The 26266-nt window shown below is 42.3% G+C and overlaps 1 protein-coding gene across 1 annotated transcript; it reads right to left on the bottom strand.

The window, feature by feature from the left end:
* Positions 1–243: 243 nt before the first annotated feature.
* LOC126272453 (mucin-19-like) lies at positions 244–25841 on the bottom strand. The gene is made up of 3 exons (XM_049975330.1): positions 25814–25841; positions 3636–5037; positions 244–1466 (listed from the first exon to the last, which is right to left on the bottom strand). Exons 2-3 carry the CDS (start codon positions 5010–5012, stop codon positions 1344–1346), a joined length of 1500 nt encoding a protein of 499 aa, XP_049831287.1. The 5' UTR covers positions 5013–5037; positions 25814–25841; the 3' UTR covers positions 244–1343.
* Positions 25842–26266: the final 425 nt, after the last annotated feature.

A 26266-nucleotide genomic window follows, 5' to 3' on the forward strand; every position in this document is an offset into this window, starting at 1 on the left:
CCCTGACATGTGGTGACATGATATATTCGCACAATATTACCCATTAAAATTCAATTACGAGCTGGAGTAAGATTTTTTAAATTACAGGCGTCATTGTGTTTAAATATTGTCCCTCCCTCTTTCAAACTAATTAAATTCTCTCTCTCTCTCTCTCTCTCTCTCTCTCTCTGTGTGTGTGTGTGTGTGTGTGTGTGTGTGTGTGTGTGTGTGGTGTCTACATGTATATGATTAAAAATCATTAAAGATAATTGTTTCCAAGTATTTTATTCATTTCTCAAAAAATACAATAATTTAGGTCAGTATTTTGGTAACATATTACTAAATCGTAGAGATGATCAATTATATATACATTATTAAAAAAGTACACACAACCTACGTAATTGTCTTTAATCTAAATATAATTGCAATTGGCATAGTTATAGTAATGCTTTAGTGAAAACTTTTCCGCAGATTCAAAATTCTTCAGAAGCTTATAAAGGCATTGTTTTTTCATACAAGGACAATATTTGTAGCTAACATGAAGAAGTAAACTCTTCTTCGTGTTTTAAAATGTTTCCTTTTCAAATCTTCAATATTTTCAGAGTCATGGAACAAAAACTTCGCCTATGATCTAAGATCATGCATGCCATTGCCATATGCAACAGGATTTCACTTCTGTATTTGAGTTACGGACCAAATCACTCCTTAGAATGTTAGCAACCAGTCGCCAACCATATTACAATAATTAAAAATTACTTAATCTAAATATGAATTAACAGATGGGTCACACTATTTACACTGAGTACAGAGAAATATTCCCTGGTCTTATTTACAAATGGAACCTTCAGGTCGCTGACGTGCTTTGACGTCGTCTGAGACAACATGAAACTATACTTCGCCACATCACATACCATCTCTGGCGATCGTCAGCATGTCAGCTCAGTCAGTAATGTATTTAAAATAGTTACAAAACGTGTCAGTAGAGTCCTATAGCTGCTGGTATCCTCTATCTAAGAAATACAAACCAAGGGCCATTACGTTCAATATGACAGTCGGGGTCTTATATAATAATGAAAATGTGTAGCAACTTCCTCTTCTAAATCAATGTCTTCATGTCCTAAAATCGTCTCTCAGGTAGTCCGGTTACATTCTGTGTAAGGTGTTCCATTGAAATAAAATGCGAAGATAAAGTTGTCAGGAACAGTGAAAGCATGTCGGTAAACAATTAGTTCTGCGGCAGTCACTGAATTGTCTTTGGAAGTCTGAGTCGGATCGCAGAGGTATTACAGTCGCGTCATAATCACAGTAAGTGAGGGGAAAGGCAAGGCCCCCGTCTCGGGTCGCTCGCTCTGCGGAGTCGCGCGTTACGACGCCGCGGGCGTCACTTTCTGCTGATTCACGGTGCCTGCGGTCGTCGGCTCGGAAGGACGCTTAGCGTCGCCCGCGGGCTCCGCTTTCTTCGCCGACGCCTCCTGCTTCTGCGGCTCCTGCGTAATACAAGCACATTCGCATTGGTGTCAGGGTATTCCTGCCACTGACAGGTATCTCACTAAGTTTTCGTTTTCTTAAACTAGTTGCTGTATGTGCATAGGTTTCAGGTGCTAACAGCGGTTCCTCTGAGGTGCGCTTTTGACGTGCAATGTACACTGAGTTGAAGTCTTTACGGTTTTGTAATCGATATTTTGAAATATCATGTACTCTCGCCACGAACAGTAATGTATTACTACGTGTAAGAAACCATTTGGTAAAATTAACTTTTCCAGATAGATGTGGGTAAATTACTGGAGATTACTAAAGGAATGCGCTGTCAAACTGTAGCAAATTTCGTTGCTTATAAAGAGCAGGTTTCCATGGCAGTTGCTTGCGTCCTTTGTAACCTTCTGATATTTGCACTAAGGCAGTGACCGCAGAAATAATTGTCTGCCGAACATTCTGTTTTCTGCTATTAAAAGATTCGTTCTTATAAACAGTTAACTTCTAATAACGGGTTTCAGCACATGCTGTCTGATTCAGCTGCCCCTGTCTATGGGTTTTTTGTAGCCGACAATGCCTTCAAATACTAGGTGAATGATTTTCATATTTGCCCGCTCGTTACACGCAAACTATATGTCCTACAGAAAAAATGGCCTTGACCTTTTTATAGCAAATTTAGTGGAGATAAATTTTGCACTGTGGTACGCTTTCGCTTGAAGCTGCAGTCTTCGAATTAGTCAAGAAAAACGTAGAAAGGTGACCATAAAACACTTTTATCTTGTTTAACTCGAAAACCTTGGCCTGCGGCGCAACGTATCTCAATACAAAATTTAAGTAAGTTCAAGTTCCCACAAAAACGTCCTATTCATTTTTTCTTCAGGAATAATAGTTTGCGCGTAGTCAGCGAGAGAGTATTAAAACTTCGCGTTGCTTTTGGAAGATGTTGCGGGTACATAGGGGCAGCCGGATCACCCTGTGTAAGTTTGACTAATGTATGAAACTTAGTTATTTAATCAGTGGAACGTCGGAAAACAGATATCCAATAACTTCTAGGACTTACATGTGGGCTAAAACAAAGAATTTAAGAACTCTATTGCATTATGAGTGTGGATGTGTCTCGCAGTTGGGGGTGAGACATCGTTATAGGCATAGTTAATACCTAACTGCTGCACGTGTCACCACATAAAAACTTATTTGTGTAAGTCTCAAAGGAATTGAGATATAAATACGGTACAAAATAAGACGTATCTCTTTTCTATATTGTAATAGGTAAGTTAAGATTAAGATGACAATATTTTTCTGCCAATATCAATGCAAACGTGACAGTAGCTATAGTATGAGACGATATGGATGGACGTTTCTGTTATATCTTCTGCGAGGGGTTTGTTACCGTTTCTCACGGTAATGGAAGTTGCTTCACATGCTTCCTTCTTCAAAAATTTATATTCTTCTAGCATGTGTGATTTACGAAACTTTTATCAAGCAATAATATCTATGAAACTTCCTGGCAGATTAAAAGTGTGTGACTGACCGAGACTCGAACACGGGACCTTTGCCTTTAACGGGCAAGTGCTCTACCAACTGAGTTACCCAAGCACGACTCACGGCCCGTCCTCACAGCTTTAATTCCGCCAGTAGCTTTTCTCCTACCTTCCAAACTTCAAAGGAACTCTTCTGCGAACCTTGCAGAACTAGCACTCCTGGAAGAAAGGACTTGGTTGATGAGCTATTAGCTTCCGTACTTCCTTTCACAGATTTAATCTGCCAGGAAGTTTCATATCAGCGCACACTCCGCAATGGAGTGAAAATTTCATTCTAGAATATCTGGGTTTACATACACGAAAATTGAGCACGAGGTCATATTCCAGGTTACCTGCAGCAATAGTATAACTACCAATTTTTATTCTGTTAATAAGGGCAAATCGTTTTTGATGAAAGCTCGTGAAATTATAGGGTAAGTGCCTAATTCTAACACTATTATCGAGGGAAAAATAAGTAGGTTAAGAATGTGTGGTCTCTTCTAGAAATGACGCAATATTAATATTTTATTGGGGTTCGTTTTGATTGTACTTACGAGACGAGCAGAAAAAGGTCGTTAACATCGTGATAACTTTGTTGGTGGACTCTACCTTTTGCACGTAACATCGGCGAGCTAAAGAGCGGAAAAGTGAATTTGAACGTACCGGTTGCTTCTTCTCCGGTGGACTTGTCGACGTTTCCCGCGTGAGGGGCGTGGTCCCCCCGGAAGCGGGAGTCGAGGAGTCTTTCGCCGAAGCCTGGCGCCCTGCCGTCGACTGAGAAGACTTGGCGGCCGTGACTGCCGGAGCTTTGCTGCTCGCGTGGTTGGCTGCTTTTGTCACCGCCGACCGAGGAGCCGCCGACGCTTTAGAAGATTCATTTGCTTTGCGTCGTGACGGAGCCACGGTGTGGTTACCTTTCTCCTCGCCGCTGGAATGGCTGCAAGACTTGGTTGATGAGCTATTACCTTCCGTACTTCCTTTCGCTTTCACCTCTTTGCCGCTCGTCCCCGCTTTTTCAGTAGCCGCGGAGTCTTTTGTTTCGCGGACCTCTTTCTTAGTCTCCGCTCCTTCCTCCGCGGCAGTGTTCAGAAGTTCTTCTCTCAAGCTTTTCCAGAAAGAGGCAGGTATCTGTTGAGTTTCTAGTGTTCCAGCAGCGTGTGCCGTCGTGTTCTGCTTCGATTTCTTTGCAGGTGTATTAGTGCCCGAGCTTTTGTTTGCCGATGCGTTCTGCGCCGCCGGCGTCGATGTCGAGGGCTTGTTACTTTGCGGCTTGGAAGTCGTCGTCGACGTCACGCTGTCAGTCAGCCGTTTGGTAACTGTAGCTTGAGAGTGCACGCGTCCGAATCCGCCTTCTGGAGTCGCGATCTTCTCGTCTACGCTGGACGCCGTTGTGGAATGAGTCGTTCTCCTGCGGGAGGCGCGGGGCGCCGGAGAATTCCTCGTCCTGGTCTCTGACACAGTGCTCCTGTAGCGGACGCGTCCTCGTCGCTGGCTGGGTTTCGTGCGTACGTCGTTGCTGATCTCTTGCGTCGTCGACGGGGCCGCCCTCGACACCGTACTGCCGACATCACTCCTCGTTGTGGAAGAACGGACGTGAGACGAAGTCTCGGTGTACCACGTGGTCTCCTGGCGCGTCGCTTTGGTGACGTCGTCCGCGTCCGTGTAGGCGGTGGTGGACGGCGTGGGCAGGTACTTGGGTCCCGGCGTCGACTTGGGCTTTCCCTCGTGCTTGCCCGCCTCCTTCCTCCTGGCTGCCGGCGTCGGCAGGTACCGCGGGCCGGGCGTCGACCGTTGCACCGCCTGTACCTCCACCTGGCGCACCGACTCCTCGGCCGCGGCGTCTTCGATCGCATCTCTGGTGCCGTGGTGCTGGTAGGCGGGCCGCCCCCGCTGGCTGAAGGTGCGCACGGCCCACGAGTCGTCGTCGCCCTCCTCCTCGGCGAATCGCCGTCCCCGAGACAACCCGGCTGCAGCTGGGGTCTCAAGCGGCAGTGCCAGCACCACAGCGAGCACCGCACACATCAGGATTCTGGATCCCATAATAGGCGCGCCTTCGGTAGTATCACTGAAACAAACCGCAGGAGTGATATTCCTATTACTGGGAGTCAAAGTCACGTTGAGTGGAAAGGTGCACAGGTCACACCGATATTCAAGAAAGGTAGTAGGAGTAGAAATTCTTCCAATCCATATGTGGCAAACAGCAAACCAGTGTTTGACAGTACTGGTTAAAAACAGTCATGGTTGCAATTTTCGTTTTTTATTTTTCAACGATGCGTTTCGCCTTATTTACGCATCTTGAGGTTCTTTTCTAGATCGACGCGAGAGGCACCAAGATCTGCATAACGCGTTGACTACCTGAGCCGCCATCTGGCTACTCGCTCCTGTGAACGGGAACGCGTTATGCAGATCTTGGTGCCTCTCGCGTCCATCTGGAAAAGATAACCTGAAGATGCATAGATAAGGCGAAACGCGTCATTGAAAAATAAAAAATAAAAAAAAATTGCAAACAAGACTGTTTTAACCAATACTGTAGTAGGAGTAATCCACTAAATTACAGGCTCATATCGTCAACGTCGATATGCAGCAGGATTTTGTGACATATATTGTGTTCGAACATTATGAATTACCTCGAAGAAAACGGTCTACTGACTCACACACAACATGGGCTCAGAAAACATCGTTCCTGCGGAACACAACTACCTCTTTATTCACAGAAGTGTTGAGTGCTATTGACAAGGGATTTCAGATCGATTCCTTGTTTCCGGAAGGCGTTTGACACTGTACCACACAAACGGCTCGTAGTGAAACTGCGTGCTTATGGAATATCGTCTCAGTTATGTGACTGGATTTGTGATTTCCTGTCAGAGACGTCACAGTTCGTAGTAATTGACGGATAGTCGTCGAGTACAATAGAAGTGATTTCTGGCGTTCCCCAAGGTAGTGTTATAGGCTGTTGGTGTTCCTTATCTATATAAACGATTTGGGAGACAATCTGAGCAGCCCTCTTAGGTTGTTTGCAGACGAAGCTATCGATTATCGACTAATAAAGTCATCAGAAGATCAAAACAAACTGCAAAACGATTTAGATAAAATTCTGAATGGTGCGAAAAGTGGCAGTTTACCCTAAATAACAAAAAGTGTGAGGTCATCCACATGAGTGCTAAAAGGAACTAATTAAACTTCGGTTACACGATGAATGAGTCTAATCTAAAAGCCGTAAATTCAACTAAATACGTAGGTATTACAATTACGAATAACTTAAATTGGAAGGCACACATAGAAAAGTTTGTGGAGAAGGCTAACCAAAGACTGCGTTTTATTAGCAGAACACATAGAAAATGTAACAGACCTGCTAAAGTGACTGCCTACACTACGCTTGTCCGTGCTCCTTTAGAATACTGCTGCGCTGTATGGGATCCTTACCAGACAGTACTGACGGAGTACATAGAAGAAGTTCAAAGAAAGGCAGCACGTTTTGTATTATCGCGAAATATGGCAGAGAGTGTCACAAAAATGATACAGGATTTGGGCTGGACATCATTAAAAGAAAGACGTTTTTCGTTGCGACGGAATCTTCTTACAAAGCTCCACTCACCAACTTTCTCCTCCGAATGCCACCGACCTACTAGGTAGGCATGATCACAACGATAAAATAAGGGAAACCAAAGCTCATACGGAAGGATTTAGATGTTCATTCTTTCCGCGCTATACGAGATTGGAATAATAGAGAATTGTGAAGGTGGTTCCATGAACCCTTTGCCAGGCACTTAAATGTAAATTACAGAGTATCCATGTAGATGTAAATGTAGATGTTGGAATACTAAGCATCTAGCAACTTGCTATGGTATAAATTTTGTCACAAAACTAACCTGGATTCGTGAATGCGCATCACACGGACGGTCATCTTCAAACGCGCCACATACGCCTACTTGTGTAGAGGAGTACGAAATTAAATTAAGGCTGTTGTAATGCAACGCAATGAGAAAAGAAAACATACGGTCAAAACATTTAGGAAAGATCTGTGATTGTCTCTTATAATTTCGTAATGCATTTAAATACAAATTACAATTACTGTTATTAATCTACCAGTCATTCGTGTACACAGCCTATAGAAAACAATTTGTCAAGGCATTTGCTGTGTCACAGATTTGGGGTCACTGAGGGCAGCAGCAGTCTCAAACAGACAACAGTTGACCGACACAAAGTGTTCCCAATGTTACCGAGTTTAAACGATCTGTGGGCGAGAGAAGGAGGCTATAGCAATTCTATAGGGGGCTCATAAAATACTTACGCAGGCCACCATTTAATAATAAGATCGGACGTATGCGTCCCGAGTTTCCGCTCAACAATATCAGTGCTGGCCCTTGAGCAAAAGGTTTAAAGAAGACTGGTCTAACTGATAATGCTATCTCCAACTGACTCTGGTTTCCTTTGGATAAACTGTTCTCATTTCGGATTTGCAGCCATTTTAAAATGACTCCTTGCTCTTCTTTCGAAATTTGTGTGGTTAAATAATGCGTATGATGGTCTTGAAATGTTCTACAACAAGCAATCTAATTTCGAAAGTACAAATTATGAATCACTCGAAGGAAGATTAAGGTTTCGTTGACCATGAAGTCATCAGAGACGCATGCATAAATCGAAAATTGTTAAAAGGCCTGAAATTGCAGTGGTGTATGGAGAAGGAAATAACTGTCAAATGGCGAGATCATGTTTATTCAGACGAAACATGAAAAAGTTGCAGTTTTTAAATACTAACTTCAATATAAATGTTTATGCATAGGTAAGTAAGTAAGTTCTCAATGGAGTCATCCGATAGTGGCAAACTAAACTGGAAATTGGAAGCGACTGCAAACACACAGTACTTCATTTACAATAAGATGACATCAAAATTTTATACCTGTGCTTTGCAGATGAATTGGCCATATCCCTAAATGACAAGATTAATGGAGTCAACATAGCAACCTTAAAAAATTCCCTGAAGAGGCAGACTTAGAACTTGTCTTCCAGAAACTCTATTCATATGTGAAAACTCAAAACAAATTGTCGATGTAATAAAGTCTAATCAAGGGAGTCCCCTGCTGCAGGTACATAAGGATGGGCCGTTAGCCAACTGGTGGAGAAAATAATTCTACAAACAATTCGTCTACGCTAATTCCAGAGGTAGATATCCAAGAAATAAGATCAACATTTTCTGTTTACAGCCACATGCTGCCAGGAAAAGATTATTCCACAAAATTTCTACATGGAGCCTCTGAAAGCTATACCAAGGTTGTGTTTAAGAAGCCTAAAAGTATCTGGAATTAGCCCACATAAGTTTCTGGGTTGTTTTATACAGAAACTCGCGCAAACTAAAATGTGAAAGACGGGAAGTGCAGTCGGAAAACGATAATGCGAAGACAACAGAAACAAAATGGACTAAAAAAAATACTGAGAAATTACGGACAAAAATGAGAGTTGAATAGAAACTCAAAACATTTAATCATAAAGCTTTGCATTACGCAATAGGGTTCAACGGCCTCTGATTCTAATAATTACAAGCAAGGAAATGCTTGAGGTATGTTCCATACGAAGTTTCCTAAACAAAGAGCATTTTATGCTTCAGTAATCCATATTATCAAACGGCGTATTTTATGTTTTGTGATTTGGTTTATGCACCAATCAGCCCAGCACCTCATTACGTTAATTATATGGTATAATTATTTGGCGATAAAATATTTTGTGAGGCCTAACAGTCTATGTAATTCTAGAGACTGCCAACAAACAGTTATTACAGATTATTAAGGGGATAAAGATAAAGAATAACAGAAATACATGAATTTATTCTGAAATGAAATTGCTTCTGAAGTTCCCGGCTATACGATAGACTCCATAAGATAAGGCTTAAACAATACGAAAGATCTATGCGATGGTACAGAAATTTTCTCCAATAATTACTCAATTAACTTTCTATCTCTTGAGAAGTCCATGGTCATCCTGGAAATTTCTTGTATGCTTTGATTAGATGATAACGGTAAGCATAATTAGGAAATCGGTGTTTCTGTTTTCTTATTCTCTTTTTGCAAAGTGTCATTTTTATCGCCATACTAATAACTGGGATAGAGAAGGAATTTTTAGTCGCCTTATGATGTGCTACACAAAAATGTTTGGCTGTGTGGTACACTAATCCAATGGACGTGAATGGGAACCTATCTGTGATTGAAGCGCATTCTTACGACAGGTGTTAGGTACCATCTACTGCAAGTCCACTTCTGTAAACCTCGATTTCTTGGAGATAAAGGTTACTGCTAAGAGCACTGTTAGCTGCTGTACAGCCGAAGTCTTTCTAAGTGTTATTTCCCCTTGCTTATTTTGAGGGATGATTTCGGATGCACTGAAATGGGCGTCCATCAAGTATCTCTTACGCTCTGCAACCGTCGTGATAATATCTACGGACCCCGGTGCATAGACAAATTACTCCCGAGATTCGTATCGCTGTAACTCGCCCACCTGCTGCCTCATAGACATAAGATAAACTTCTTTCACTCTCCGTATTGCTGGTCTGCTGAGAATCATTACGGAACGCTACGCTTTTCTGCAACATGGTGATATCTTCAGATGGTAATGCAATTTTCTGGGTAATATAAACTTATTTTAGGACCGATATTGTCTTCCATCTGACACACTGATATGGGTTCAAAGATCTGTATACCATACGGCATAATACTTAAGTAACATCTGGTCATCTGAACATGTCAGACTGCTGCCGAACTTGTTTCGTAACTAAAAGAGTGTAACACATGAAATGTGCTGTAATATCCATTACATTTCTCAAACAAACCGTACAACGGTAGTATATTCACTCACTAGGTTCAAATGCCTCTAAGCGCTATGAGACCTAACATCTGAGGCCATCAGTCCCCTAGACATAGAACTACTTAAACGTGACTAACCTAAGGACATCACACACATCCATGCCGGAGGCTGGATTCGAACCTGCGACCACAGCACCAACGCGGTTCCGGACTGAAGCGCCTAGAACCGCACGGCCACCGCGGCCGGCTCGCGCACTAGTAAATAAAGATGCAGCTTCGCACAGTAGAGGTAGTTCATAACAAATCAGATACGTAAAAGTATGCTTTATACATATACCGAATCACACTACTACTACAAGTACTAAATCGGCAACAAAGTAATAAATAGCCACCTTATACGTAAGACATGAAGACTGGTTACACTGTGAGTAGTGTCGTCTTCAAAATGAAGTACATCCCAAACACGTGGTTATTTATGTTGCAATCTTCGGTGTCTGGCATGACTCAGCACATTGTCACAATCTTTCAAAGAAATCATTCAGAAGAAATTACTGGCTTTCGAATCTGCTAACGAGATAGAAATATGACTATCCCAGTTACTACTACATGTAAAACGTATATTGTATTGCGAAATGTAAATGATATAAATCGACCTTCCAAAGATGGGTTAATGTCATTGTGGCTCATCAAACCTGACTGTGTTCCTCCCTACGCCCAGCTTGTGAAATTCTTATACAAGAATATAATAGGAGAAGCACAATAAAAGTGTGATTGGACGAAAATGAAACTTCCCTTTTTCATATAAAAATTGTAAAGGTTGCCATAGTTGTAGGATGTCTGCCTAGCATTTACGTATTACAGCATCTAGTTGCAGTATATCATTGGCATTTAATACATGCAGGAAATTATTATTCAAGTAACAAGATTTTAACAAGAAACATCTCAGGAGTGGTAGCAAATGAAACTATTTCGTGGGTAATACAAGGATTATTTAAGCACGAAATAGTAATAGCTGATGTAACAGTAAATAGTTATATATGTACAAATGATTTTCGTAAGTGAGCAGTCGCGCTTTTAGTACACTATATTTCGGTATTAAAATAGAAAAGTTTAGAAATGGTCACTAAATGCATAATAGAAATGAATGAGGAATGAATTAAAAAGCACTAGCTGTCGCTGTATGATTCTAATCAATTGATAAACATCTTTACAACGAAAGAAGGAAGATCAAGGATTAAAGTTGCAGCGATGACCAAGTCAAGCTTCAGAGAGGCAGTGAAACCCACACAGTGCTACTCTTAGAAATCATAACGGTGTTAACCAGAAACGATTTTCGGATAGCAAGAAAAACGTAACTGTGTTGGGTCTTATGGGAATTATTGTACAGTCTCTTCACAACTGCGCCACCTCTTTCACAGTCGAGGAATCCAGCAATCAAAAATGAGGGGCTAACAAAACTGTGGTTTCAGATTCACTTCCACGTATGGAAATTAAAAAACAACTATAAATGACCGTTTACAAATACTATTCTCATAAATATCTTTATTTTATTTATTTCTGACAAGCACCGAATGTATTACTATGCGTCACTTGAAGGAAACTGAGAACTAACTCATTCATTTATAGAAATTATCACTAAGATGTACACTATGTAACTAAAAGAATCTGGAAACCTGTCTGAAAATGACTTTCATGTTCGTGGCACCCTCTATCGGTAATGCTGGAATTCACTATGGTGTTGGTCAACACTTAGCCTCTCTCGCAAGCCGTTCAGTCAAGTGCTGGAAGGTTTGTTGGGGAATGGCAGCCCATTATTCACAGTGAGGATAGGTATCGATGTCGGTCGGAGAGGCCTGGCACGAAGTCGGCGTTCCAAAATATCCCAAACATGTCCTACAGGATTCAGGTCAGTAGTCTGTGCAGACCTGTCCATTACAGGGATATTATTGTCGTGTAACCATTCCGCCAAAGGCTATGCATTATGAACGTCTGCTCGATCGTGTTGAAAGATCCAATCGCTATCCCCGAATTTCTCTTCAACAGTGGGAAGCAAGAAGGTGCTTAAAACAATATTGCAGGCCTGCACTGTGATAGTGCCAAGCAAAACAACAAGCGCTGCAAGTCCCCTCCATTAAAAACACGACCATACCATAACACCACCGCCTCTGAATTTTACTGTTGGCACTACACACACTGGCAGATGAAGTTCACCAGGCATTGCCATACCCACACCCTGCCATCGGATCGCCACATTGTGTACCGTGATTCGCCACTCCACACAACGTTATTCCGCTGTTCAATCGTCCAATGTTTACGCTCCTTATACCAAGCGAGGCGTGGTTTGGCATTTACCGGCATGATGCGTGGCTTATGAGCAACCGCTTGACAATGAAATCCAACTTTTCTCACCTCTTGCCTAACTGTCATAGTATTTGCAGTGGATACTGATGTAGTTCGAAATTTCTGTGTGTTGGTCTGGATAGATGTCTACCTACTACACATTACTACACTCTTCAATTGTCGGGGGTCCATGTCAGTCAACAGGCGAGGTCGGCCTATAGGCTTTTGTGCTGTACGTGTCCTTTCACGTTTCCACTTCACCATCACATCGGAAACAGTGGATGTTTAGGAGAGTGGCAGTCTCGCGTACAGACGTATGACACATGTGACACCTAATCACCTGCCTACGTTTGAAGTCCGTGTGTTCCACGTAGCGCCCAATTCTGCTCTCTCACTATGTCTAGTGACTACTGAGGTCGCTGATATGGAGTACCTGGCAGCAGGCTGCTGCAAAATGCATCTAATAGTTAAAAACGTATGTTTTTGGGGGTGTCCGGATACTTTTGATCACATAGTTTATCTTTTGCATGTACCGTAACGGCTAATACAGTGCTGATCAGTCAAAGTGCAACACCCAGAAGGAAGGATCCAGATCACGTGTAATTTTCAGCCTGTGTTCGCAGTGACGAGAGATGCATATGATTAGCATTTCAGCACAGGCTCACATCACGGGAGCCACTACCGCCACTGGCAAGCACTGTATAAAGGGGATAAAGGCGGCCTTCTGGACGTACTGGATTTGTTCTTTCGTGCGGTTACTTTGCCTAAGCAGCTTTGGTATGCCTCTTAGAAGACGGCGAGCTTTTCTTGAGCGCCACCGAAAGCAATCGGTGATCGTGTCGGACGGAACCAAACACCTCTGACGCGGATCTGTATCCGCTGGATGCAGGAGGGAACGATCTACCGACGGAACCGAGTGCACCCATCTCGTTGCACCACTACGCGTGACGACACGCATACTGTACGCATGGCAGTGATGGATCGCTCTACCAGGTCACGAACTATATCACGACAAATTCGGTCTGTTGCGCAACAAGGCGTGATCGTGGGTACCATTCGACATCGTCTGTAGCAGAGTGGACTGTCCGCAAAGCGTCCATTACTGCGTCAACTGAGTCAACACAACAGGCGTTTGCACCGGCGATGGGTGGATGAACGACGGACACGGACAACCGAATGGAACGACATTGTTTTTACCTAAGAAGCCCGATACTGTCTGCAACACCATGATGTTCGGATTAGGGTCAGGAAGCACTGTGGAGAGAGACTGTTGAACTGTTGCCTTATGAGCCGGCCGGTGTGGCCGAGAGGTTCTAGGCGCTACAGTCTGGAACCGCGCGACCGCTACAGTCGCAGGTTCGAATCCTGCCTCGGGCATGAATGTGTGTGATGTCCTTAAGTTTGTTAGGTTTAAGTAGTTCTAAGTTCTAGGGGACTGATGACCTCAGAAGTTAAGTCCCATAGTGCTCAGAGTTGTTTGAATCACTTTTTGTTGCCTTATGAATCGGCGTGCTGGTCCTGCATCCGATGTTATGGTTTTAGGTGGTATTGGATTCCACTCCTATGCCCCCGTAGTATGCATTACTGGTACGATAACCAGCCAGCGGTTCTTGTCTGATGCGTTAGAGACTGTTGTCCTCCCATATATAGCCACACTGCAACAGGATAATGCGCGACCACAAGCGGAACACAATGTTCAAGACTACGTTGTCACCCTTCGGACTGCATTGCTGTCTTGGGCTCCCTGATCTCCCGACTTCTCGCATATCGAACACGTATGGTCGATGATTGAACGACATGCCCGGCTTACGCCACCCACTGCTGCACCAGAATAACTTTGGCAATATGTGGAAGTATCATGGACTGCTATACCCCAGCAACACTTCCATTGCCTCTTTAACTCACCGTCGAGGCGCGTAGTCCTGGTTATACCCAGCAATGGTGGGAACACTCAGTGCTCATTTCTTCATCTTCCTCACTTCACAGGGGGCTGTATTTGCAATCTTATTGTCTTTGTACGTGTTCTGTCACAAATATGTTTTACTGTCATATCTCCGGTTCTTCTTGGTGTTGCAGTCTGGAAATCCAGAGGAGTATATTAACGGGTGGATGTCCTGAACTTTAGCGGGCACTGAAGAAAATAAAAGGCATCGTAGCGAATAACTGTTATAGGCCCAGCCGGAAGAGTGGGACTTCACAGAATTAGCAGAAGTCGAGATGGTAATATTTTAATAAGGTGATTTACGTCACGTCTCAAAAAGAAGTAATTAATAAACCAGTCTGTTGGTCAAATGATTGTTTTAGCTTTCGCGTGATAATATGATCCAGAATATTCGCCCTCCCCCCCCCCCCCCCGTCTTCTTTTTATTAATATCAGTTCTCTGCTACTCGGTATACTTATTTATTTAGATTTTTAGCAAGATCTAGTAATACCTATCAATGTGCATAATTACAGAGAGATAAGAACGAGTGTGTGAAACATTCAACGCGAAACAGAGGAAACTCCGTTTTAGAGGAGATATACTTACAGATAATTTTCGTCCTGTAGTATGCTGTGAATGTATTGTCTGAAAAAGCGTTATCGACTTCCATCGGAGCTGATTTCAACAGCATTGAGCATCGACCTTAGCCTCCAGGGAAGTGAATTTGATGAATGTCGTATGTCCTACGAGGAGATCTATATTCGAAAGAGAGGAAACAATCTATGGTAGTACATGATTGCTAGTAGCGCTCATCGTTTTTTATGTGTTGACAGAGAGAAAGAAACCACAAAATGGGTGTTTGTGCAAGACCTCGCCAGTGTTACACCAAGTCAATTTTGAGAGATTTTCAGTTCAAGAATGACATTTAGTTGGTTGTTCATGTTGACTTCATGAAACTGCAGATTCCATGATCACGACATCGGGATACATTCATTAAATGATGGTTCTATCAACTAGCGTTACAGAAAGAGATCAGTCGGTGTCATACCAGATATTATGGTTAACCGAAGAAGATTTTGAAGCTTAGACTGCACCACAGAAACCCGTTGATTCTGTTTGGAGGTTTACGGAGGGTATGCAAGGGAAGAGAGCATCAAGGAGGCTTTGAATCCGTTTTCCATTATTGTTCTTATCTTCCGCTTGATCACATTGTGTGTATTTGCTAAAAATGACACATAATACTGCACGACAAAGTTCTGTCCAGCAGCGAGAATATCACAGTGCCAGGTAGCTGTCGTCTATGTCACCAACTGGACGAGCACTTCGTATCTTCTTTAAACAAGGCGAATTCCGTTATTTTTCTTTTTTTTCGTTAACGTATTATCGTTTCTTTGTCCTTATTGTAATCTTAACGTTTAACTATAGTGTTGAAACGACTGGGCTCTTTTAGTTGTTCTTCCTCGTTCTGAACAGAAGTTTCGAGGAAGCATTTCACAGTTCCTGTGAATTAAGCAATTAGAGCACTGATATGTTTCGTAACTGCAGTTCTTCGTAAAGAAAATTGGTGCCCTTATCTAAGTACTCGCTGCTGGATGGTTGAATGCCCTCCAAAAACATCAAAGCATGCACCCCGTCTAAGATCAAACTTTCCTACACAGAGGGCGTACCATGTCATCGTATTTCTCTCATGTCTATGTGGTCAGGCACTTCCTTAATTTCCTATTTTATTTGGTGACGACGGTAAAAAACATTTTTTTCTGTAAGTTCCCTTTGTTGATATTTCTTGTAAATGCAAAAATGAAAACACTGGAACTGCTTTCACATTACTCGGTATAACAGCCACTGGCTAGTATATTACTTAGATTCTCCGGAATTTTGCACGTTTTCGCAGTTTCCCCGGACTAAGCAAATAATGTGTTACAAAGGGCTGCACGGGAGCTTCATTTCGATTGCAAACTGAATTTCCATCTATGTCTTTCAGAATGACGCAGTTCCATTTTGTAAATTACTGCTGCAATAAAAATGCTGTTTACGACTCTTAGGCAAACTAGTCCACCACACTAAATTTATTTCACTCCGCTCTTTAGATCCTTTGTGCGTCTGCACGAAGCTCATTCAGAGAGTAGGTTTCAAAAAACTATTTTTCGGTGCAAAAAATAATTTTTTACCACGCCGCAATATTTTGATGAAATAAATAGTGAAAATAAATGAGTAAACACGTAAGAAAACGGTGCAGATAAAAGATTTGTCTATCTAGTGAAAAAAGTGATTAGGAAACGAGAAAAAACGATAAAGTTCTCAATCCTGTCGAGCTGTAACATGCTTGGTCTATATTTGGAAAATAAATTATTAGAAAAATCGCGATGTTTCAGAAGTATTTAGAAGCTGTCAATCATCATCTCATTAACATATCCTAAATTTTGACAATTTAAGAAAACGTTTTGTGGTCTCTGAAAATTGAAGATGAGAACCCCACTTAATAGACACAATTTAAACTTACTGATAGCTTTAGGAAAGCACACTACTGGCCATTAAAATTTCTACAATAATTAGAAATGCAGATGATAAACGGGTATTCATTGGACAAATATATTTTAATACAACTGACATGTGATAACATTTTCACGCAGTATGGGTGCATAGATCCTGAAAAATCAGTACCCAGAACAACCTCCTCTAGCCGTAATAACGGCCTTGATACGCCTGGGCATTGAGTCACACAGAGCTTGGATGGCGTGTACAGGTACAGCTGCCCTTGCAGCTTCAATACGATACCACAGTTCATCAAGAATAGTGACTGGCGATTAGTGACGAGCCAGTTGCTCGGCCACCATTGACCAGACGTTTTCAATTGGTGAGTGATATGGAGAATGTGCTGGCCAGGGCAGCAGTCGAATATTTTCTGTATCCAGAAAGGCCCGTACATGACCTGCAGACTGCGGTCGTATATTATCCTGCTGAAATGTAGGGTGTTGCAGGGATCGAATGAAGGGTACAGCCACGGGTCGTAAAACATCTGAAACGTAACATCCACTGTTCAAAGTGCCGTCAATGCGAACAAGAGGTGACCGAGACGTGTAACCAATGGCACCCCATTCCATCACGCCGGATAATATGCCAGTACGACGATGACGAATACACGCCTACAGTGTGCGTTCACCGCGATGTCGCCAAACACGGATGCGACCATCATGATGCTGATAACAAAACCTGGATTCATCCGAAGAAATGACGTTTTGCCATTCGTGCATCCAGGTTCGTCGTTGAGTAGACCATCACAGGCGCTCCTGTCTGTGATGCAGCGTCAAGGGTAACGGCAGCCATAGTCTCCGAGCTGATAATTCACGCTGCTGCAAACTTCGTCGAATTGTTCGTGCAGATGGTTGTTGTCTTGCAAAGTTCCCCATATGTTGACTCAGGGATCGAGACGTGGCTGCACGATCCTTTATAGCCATGCGGATAAGATGCCTGTCATCTCGACTGCTAGTGATACGAGGCCCTTGGGACCCAGCATGGTGTTCCGTATTACCCTCCTGAACCCACCGATTCCATATACTGCTAACAGACATTGGATCTCGACCAACGCGAGGAGCAGTGTCGCGATACGATAAACCGCAATCGCGATAGGCTACAATACGACCTTTATCAAAGTCGGAAACGTGATGGTAGACATTTCTCCTCCCTACACGAGGCATAACAACAACGTTTCACGAGGCAATGCCGGTCAACTGCTGTTTGTATATGAGAAATCAGTTGCAAATTTTCCTCATGTCAGCACGTTGTAGGTGTCACCACCGACGCCAACCTTGTGTGAATGCTCTGAAAAGCTAATCATTTGCATATCACAGCATCTTCTTCCTGTCGGGTAAATTTCGCGTCTGTAGCGCATCTTCGTGGTGTAGTAATTTTAATGGCCAGTAGTGCACAAACGTTTATCGACAAAGTTCCAGCTATACACGAAGGAAATAAATGACCTGGAAGTGATTAGCAGCATTCGAAATAACAAAGTGACTAAACAGAGCTTTCACACAGGTTGTTCGGGTATGGTGGGCGACTGTCACGTTAGTTTCCCACCGCTGCCTGGGGCGTCTACAGACAGCCCTTTGCTGGTCGTCGGGGTTCAGGTCGAAGCAGGGCTCATCACTGAAGACAATTCTCGTCCATTCAATGAGACCCCCGGCAGGAAACGTGCCTGGAGAAGTCTCGGACGGCGGTTGGATGCCACCCTCACTGCTGCTTGCTATATGGTCCGATAACCAGGTACCATTTCTTTTCATGGCAGGATCCTTTTGGTTGTCATCGGAGCCACCCCTACAGCAGAGCGGTACCTCAATGATGTTACACTCCCTGTTTTCTTGCCAAACATGGCAAGCCATCCTTGGCTCACATTCTGCCAAATAATTCCCACCTGGACTGGGCGAGAGTTTCTACTGCATGTCTTCGTGCTTGCCAAACCCTTCCGTGGTCTACAAGGTCGTCGGATATCTCCCCGTCTGAGAACGTTCTGATCTTAATGGGCAGAATCCTCTAACCATCTCGGGATTTTGACGATATAACGCTCCAATCGGACAGAATTTGGCACGATACCTCTCAGGAGGACATCCAAAAACTGTGTCAATCAATGCCAAGACGAATAACTATTCGAATAAGAGCCATAGGTGCATTATGGACTCGCTCAGTTTATGAAACTCATTCTCGTGAATATATCATTCCGTTTTTGTGAAGTTGTAGACATTTGTTTGTCTGTACATGAACATTACTTCTACCGATGTTAGTCCCATTCGGATAATACAAAAATATCTTGTCTCAAAGCTACCTCATGAGCCTCGAAGTTAACCGTAATGTATGAAACACATCGAATCAGCGTAACTTCATCTCTTCGCCTTGACAAATATGGTTCTAATTTTATACACATTTCTCACCCTCTGTTTTAAGTTTCTTAGTTTGTAGAAAACGATTCGTGCTTCTCAGATAATGCGATGAAAAAGCGGCAAGAAATACGTTTTAGGGTAGGCTCAACGTCACAGCGCCCTCGCGCCAGTTTTATTCGCTCTCCGCTTGAGTCTGCTGTACAGGTAACCGTCTGCTAACAAATGAGTGGCCATTTATAACTGGATGGGTTGTAGAGCGACGCAGACAAATGGAAGACGGCGTCGGCGTGGCCTGGATGCCACTTGTTGAGCGAAGGATGGCCGAAGGACGGTGGCGCCCGAAGTAGTTTCGTGTCGCCTACTAACACTGAGGAGGTAAAACGAGTCACGAAGTGGGGGACGTGTGAGCTCCGTAGAGAAAGATGTAATACACAAATGCATCGCCGACGCCTCTACACGACTGCCTGGTTCGAGTAGCTGCAGGTGCTTGCCAGATGCATGTCTAGATATTTACAGGTGCATCCAGTATCAGTTTCGTTTCTTAACAGAGATCAACGAGGGAAATAAATTTAATCAGTGAAGCATGTTGTACACCTGGTAATACCGGATGACGTAGAAATGAAAATCGAGAATTTTTTTACGTTTTTCGTTTGAAGTCAACAAACACTAGACCTATAGCAGACTCATGTTCTTCCTACAAATGAACGTAATTTGGGATATTAAATTCCTGTTCTTGCAAGATGTGTGTCACGAATATTTTTGAGACTGTTCTCTATCACTCGTGTAACATTTTTCTCCAAAAATATCATAATGCGGCCGTCCACTGTGGCCGAACCGTTCTAGGCACTTCAGTCCGAAACTGTGCTGCTGCTACGGTCGCAGATTCGAATCCTGCCTGGGGCATGGATGAGGGTGATGTCGTTAGGTTAGTTAGGTGTAAGTAGTTCGAGAGGACTGATGACTTCAGATGTTAAGTCCCATAGTGCTTAGAGTCTTTTGAATCCCAAATGCGCATACGTTACATGCCGAAAACATAGACTTTAAATACAGCTACGCCGCAGTTCTTGAGCATTGATTTCGAATTCCACTGTCATCCCTCAATGCAAATTAGATTTTTAAGTAAAATATTCTATCGCTGCCTGATAATCTACTGATAAACATGTGAAACTTGCCCGTTCTGGTCATCAGTCCACTGTTTTCATGCGATCCATCATGACTTGCTCCGCCGTGCCAGCCGCCAATCCCTTCACCTCAGAGTAGCACTTACATCCTACGTTCTCAAGTATTTGTTGGCTGTATTTCAGTCTTTGCCTTCCCCTATACTTCTTGCCCTCTACAGCTCCCTGCTATTCCCTAACGTCTTAGCACATATCATATCACTTCTTTTTATCAGTGTTTCCATTATATTTCTTTCTTCGCCGATTCTATGGGAAACCTCCTCCTTTCTTATATTACGAGTGCACTTAATTTTTAAAATGTTTATGTAGCGCCACATCTCAGATGCTTCGGTTCTCTTCTTTTCTGATTCCCCGAAATGCTTCTCAGAAACCTCTTCCTCAAATTAAGGCCTCCAATCCTGCCTCGCGCATGGATGTGTGTGATGTCCTTAGGTTAGTTAGGTTTAAGTAGTTCTAAGTCTAGGGGACTAATGACCTCAGATGTTACGTCCCATAGTGCTTAGAGCCATTTGAAATTAAGGCCGCTATTTAACACCAATAGATCTTTCTTTGGCTAGGAATTCCCTCTTCGACTATGCTAGTGTGTTCCTTACGTTCACCTTAGTTGGCCCATTATTATATGTGGTGCTTTCACCCATTACAGTAAGTGTGGCTACGTCACCAAGTGCTTTTATTGAAATACACAACGTATCTTCAGGAGTCAACTTACTTATTCTTCTCGTACGAACAAACAAACGTTTATCTACAGGACACTTGCAGTAGCTTTACCGGAATAACGTCCAAACAGCTTCTTTCAAATAACATAGTTCCTTCACTTCCTTTACTTTGTGGTCTCTAAGTTTCTCACAAATTTTATTCCTACTACTACTTATTCCTTTCTTCTTTCTTCGATTTATTCTCAGTCCACTGTGTGTGCACATTAGAATTTACAACAGTTAAGTATATCCTATAATTCCCCTTGGCTTTCACTAAGGAATCATGTCACTGATACTACTTCGCACAGAATTTCGACCGCACCCCTCTGTCACACTCCTGAACCTAACTTTCATTTCTTTCTTTGATTTTTCGATGTACAGATTCAGTAGGAGGGAGGAAAGACCACATCTCTCTCTTGTGTCCTTTTTAATCCGAGCCCTTCGTTATGGCCTGCAATTCTCATTGTGCCTTCATAGTCCTTATACATGCTGTACACTACCCGTCTTTCCCCACTGCTTACAAGTATTTATTGAGACTCTCAGACATCTTACACCATTTTACTTTACTGAACAATTTTTATGGGTCGAAAAATCCTGTGACGATGTCTTGCTTTCCTTATGGACAACTTCAGAACCACCTCTCTGGTGTCTTTATCTAATTATCTTTTGAGTTAGTCTGCATGTCATTATTGATATCATGCAGGTCATTGACCTATCATTCTTATCGTGTGGTAATGCTCATACTTGTCTAGCGTTGATATTTTTTGAAAAGTGTGTCTGATATGTTTCAGAAAGTGATGGTATGTCACCAGTTGCACATATTCTCCCCATCAATTTCCATAGACGTTTGGGAGCCATTTCCCTGACCATCTGAGGAATTTCGAAGGAATGTTGTTTATGTTTTCCATCTAATTTGCTATCTTAAAAGTTTGCCTTGCTTTACTTTACAACATTTCACAGAGTTCTTACAGCAGTCACAATTATGCTACATTACATTCTGTTATATGTAGGAATGTTCGAGTGTTGCAAGTTAATTATCGTACCGATCATCCGATACGTTAAAACATGCAGTAAGGGAACAGAAAATTCCCAAGTGATCGTAGGGTAAACGAAAGTGGTGGACTAGCACCGGGTTTGCTCTGTCGGATACCGAGAGGAGCATGAAAGAGTTTTCTTAAAATGAATTTGGGAAAATATTTCACCTAACATGGTTATGCAGATAACATCGTCCTGTTATTGAGAACTGAAAGAAAGTGAGAAAATCTAGACAAGTTGTGGGTAAGATCACATCTAAATATCATACTCACGTGGTGACATCAGCAGAGTATTATGGGAGATAGTTAACAAAACATATAAACAAGTATGAGAAACTAAGCAGATACGTATATGGGTGTAATGCTTACAGCAAACACATTACATAATCCTGAAATAAAAAGAAGGCTGCAGCCTGGGAACTGAAATATTACTGAAAAACCAAGGTCGTTTCAAACGAGCTGAAACTCAGTTCTTGTATACTTGGAGTACTCGAAAAGAACATCTCAAACATTCCCTACATTTTGAAAGCTAAATTCCGAGGAAAGGCTGCGAGACTAGTGAAGGGGCAATTATAATTGAATTAAGAACATTACGAAAACTGTACTAGAGTAGATGTTCAAAGGACCATAATTGAATCAGCGAAGGCTAGAACAGCAATATTTATGATGAAGCGGATAAGAAAGTAATAAGAAGACCTAGAATGAGACGGGTGGGTGGAGTTAAAGGGCAGAAGGAAGGGACAAACTGAGATATAGAAGACTGGAAAAATTTGTCAGATAAAAAAGTTCAAGAGAGAATGACGGTGAAGACGTCTCTAGATCGATTTGAGCTAACAGTGTACGGAGGCGGGAGGGGGTAGGGGGGGGGGGGGCAATACAAGGATTTATGAAGCTCTCATTATCACTACGAAAACTTGTAGTCACTTCATTAATTTTCTATTTGTTCCCTTTAGATATCTATTGTCCCGACACACACTGAAAGATCTCTCACCTTACAGCGAAAATTATATGTGTGGTAATCCAAAAAGCTCTTGTATTAAAATACTTTTTATTAATATGTTATTTTGTGGTGCTATAAACTTATTTCACCTCCATGGCTGTTATCAAGTTACTTGCAAACATATGGAGTCGTTAGTGCATATCTAGGTCTATTGGCATGTTATAACAGCTTTATATATATATATATATATATATATATATATATATATATATATATATATATATATATATATATACTTCCACATTACATCCTTAACAATGTCGCTTTTTAGTACGGGGTACTACTGCGTATCGTACGTGTAGCGCAGACGAAGTTCTCTCTACGTATGTAATGCCTCAACATTAGAAATTTTTGTTGAACTTGCTGGGCAATATTCGCTAAGATGTATTTAATGTTTTTCGAAATTTGACAGATTCAATTGACAGCTAAGTCAACGATGTTACATTGTTACGTAGTTGGTTTACTCATCTATTTTGCTGGGTGCGTTAGTAGTAAATTCTTTGCTAATATACGCAGGTGTCGTATTTGCCTGCAAATTTGTTTTATCTGTTATTGTGTTCTATAATTTTAATAAAGTTTTCAATACAATTTTTATGTTTGAAGTCAGTTTGTTCGTTAAGAATTTTGTCTGAGTACTAGCGAGTGTTCATTTAGATTTCTGTTTCTTCTAGATCATTACTGGGCCCTTGGTATCAGTGCAGACTTTGCAATGAGTTTTCGATATGGTTTATATTGTGGTTTCCTATTCGCGTGTGGATGAAGATTGTGGATGGGTTTGTGTTACTGTTTCCGGTATATTTTCAGTACCTGAATTTGAAATTTTTGCCCATTTGGCCTATAAAGAATTTTTTGCAGGCATTTAATATCCTGGCGCATATAAAATTATTTTTAGTGACCACAAAAAATCCTATAAAAGCCAAACAGTGACCCAGATCCACTCACAACATTGAACCATATATAAGCAGAGAACCAGAATTTTAACCAGATCGAAAATGCGCTGCAAACTGTGCATGTAGCTCCAAAGGCCTCAACAATGAACTTTTTAGAAGAAACAGAAATTTACGTACACGTGCATACCGATTTAAATCATAAAAATTATAATGACCTTTTTATTGATTTTATAGAAGACGATGACGGATTAATCAAACTGACAAGAAAATGCTACACCAACGAACATTATGGAAGATTTTGCTACTACCACACACAACTACATAGACGAATAGGCCAACTATGTAAGCACACCACGTTTTTGACCCAGCTGTCAACTGAAGTTATCTGAAAAATATTAAACAGATCTTAACAAATATTGCTCAGTAACGAATTGCATTGCTGCGACATTACATATCTAGAGAATTTCGTCTGCACTACACAACTACACTTACGATATGCCAATTAAAAGATATTAGACATCGACAGCGTTAACGATGTGTTATGGGTGTACGTATTACGATGGGTATATAAAAAGTTGTTAGTTACGAAAAGCCATATACAGGGTATTACAAAAAGGTACGGCCAAACTTTCAGGAAACATTCCTCACACACGAAGAAAGAAAATATGTTATGTGGACATGTGTCCGGAAACGCTTACTTTCCATGTTAGAGCTCATTTGATTACTTCTCTTCAAATCACATTAATCGTGGAATGGAAACACACAGCAACAGAACGTTCCAGTGTGACTTCAAACACTTTGTTACAGGAAATGTTCAATATGTCGTCCGTTAGCGAGGATACATGCATCCACCCTCCGTTGCTTGGAATCCCTGATGCGCTGATGCAGCCCTGGATAATAGCGTATTGTATCACAGCCATCTACAATACGAGCACGAAGAGTCTCTACTTTTTGTACCGGGATTGCGTAGACAAGAGCTTTCAAATGTCCCCATATATTAAAGTCAAGATGGTTGAGGTCAGGAAAGCGAGGAGGCCATGGAATTTATCCACCTCTACCAATCCATCGGCCACCGAATCTGTTGTTGAGAAGCGTACGAACACTTCGACTGAAATGTGCTGGAGCTCCATCGTGCATGAACCACATGTTGTGTCGTACTTGTAAAGACACATGTTCTAGCAGGACAGGTAGATTATCCCGTATGAAATCTTGATAAAGTGCTCCTTTGAGCGTAGGTTGAAGAACATGGGGCCCAATCAAGACATCACCAACAATGCCTGATGCTTGATGCTAGTACTGTAGAGCAATGAGTCGCATGTCAACACAAGCACTGAAGTCAACAGTGCCTTCCTTCTTTTGGGCCAACTGGCGTTGGATCGAGGAAGTACAGTACATACTGGCGAAACTAAAATGAGCTGTAACATGGATATATACTGACAACTCCATATATTTGTACATAGCTTTATAATCACCGTGGTGCCGCAATAGCTTATAGCATCTTAAAATTAAAAAAAATATTTGAATACAGAAGCGTTTTGTCATCCTACACGTATAATGTCTTCACAATATATCTATGAAGCTGCAGGACCAGAAAAATTCCAAATGCACCAAAAATGCTGCAGCTATGTCTGTTCCTCCTGGAAGGTTTCTTCAGATGTCTGCTGGTACCTAAAATAAATTACTGAACGGTACTCCACACTCTGACTGGGCTGAGCAATTTTCTATTACTTCCTCTAATGGCGAGCTACTGTGCTAAGGCACAGAGATTTAAGTACATACCACAACATGTCTCTGCACTCAAACATTAAATTAATTACTTAACTATGTGTTTTTGTTGTGACAACTAAACATTATGACTACCTCTCAATATTCCCCATAAGGCAGAGACGCGCCTCACACACGACGTCCAGTGTAGTGTAACGGTAGTTTCAGAACAAATCCGTAGTCAGAACACGGCTAAAATTACATCTCCGAGAACTCTATGACAAAGTAGCGAAAGCACTGAACACGCTGATGAACACACTCGAGGTATTTCCACTTTGATACCTAACCGTCAACCGATTACACGACGACAAGCGGCGGCTTGGAGACTGCAGGCCCTCGGGCCTGAGACTCACCTGGACTGGAGGAGTGGCGCCGGTTGCTGGTGGCGGAACTGTGTGCGAGCCTGGAGGCGCGAAGCGGCGCTTTATAGCCGGCACGCCCGCGCCTCTTCCTGGGGCGGCGGGGCTGTGCTCTTCCGCGCACTGTCGCAATTCGTGCCGCGACGTCGCTCGTCGCGGGCTAATAACGTCTTTCAATCGCAGCTGGTAATCACGACACTCCTTTTCAATTTACATTTGAAAAAACAAGAACCAACAGAGCTTTTACCTTAACCGAAAATTCTGTTGCTCCTTGCCAGAGCACAGACGTAGTAAGTAATCTGGTCAGCTTAATCCACCTCTTGCAATTCGCGATCTTCACAATATGATTATACTCAACGAAGAGCTTATCCGAACGAATAAACAATCTCTGGTGTTCAAATGGCTCTGAGCACTATGGGACTTAACATCTAAGGTAATCAGTCCCCT

The sequence above is a fragment of the Schistocerca gregaria genome, chromosome 5 (assembly GCF_023897955.1).
Source record: "Schistocerca gregaria isolate iqSchGreg1 chromosome 5, iqSchGreg1.2, whole genome shotgun sequence".
Classification (NCBI taxonomy): Eukaryota; Metazoa; Arthropoda; class Insecta; order Orthoptera; family Acrididae; genus Schistocerca; species Schistocerca gregaria.

What these genes read in the sequence shown, in the direction of transcription:
- LOC126272453 (XM_049975330.1), bottom strand. Translation starts at nt 5,012, where the DNA reads ATGGGATCCAGAATCCTGATGTGTGCGGTGCTCGCTGTGGTGCTGGCA. An exon ending in CACCGGAGAAGAAGCAACCG is followed by an intron (nt 1,467 to 3,635) that starts GTACGTTCAAAT and finishes TGTATTACGCAG; the next exon opens with GAGCCGCAGAAGCAGGAGGC.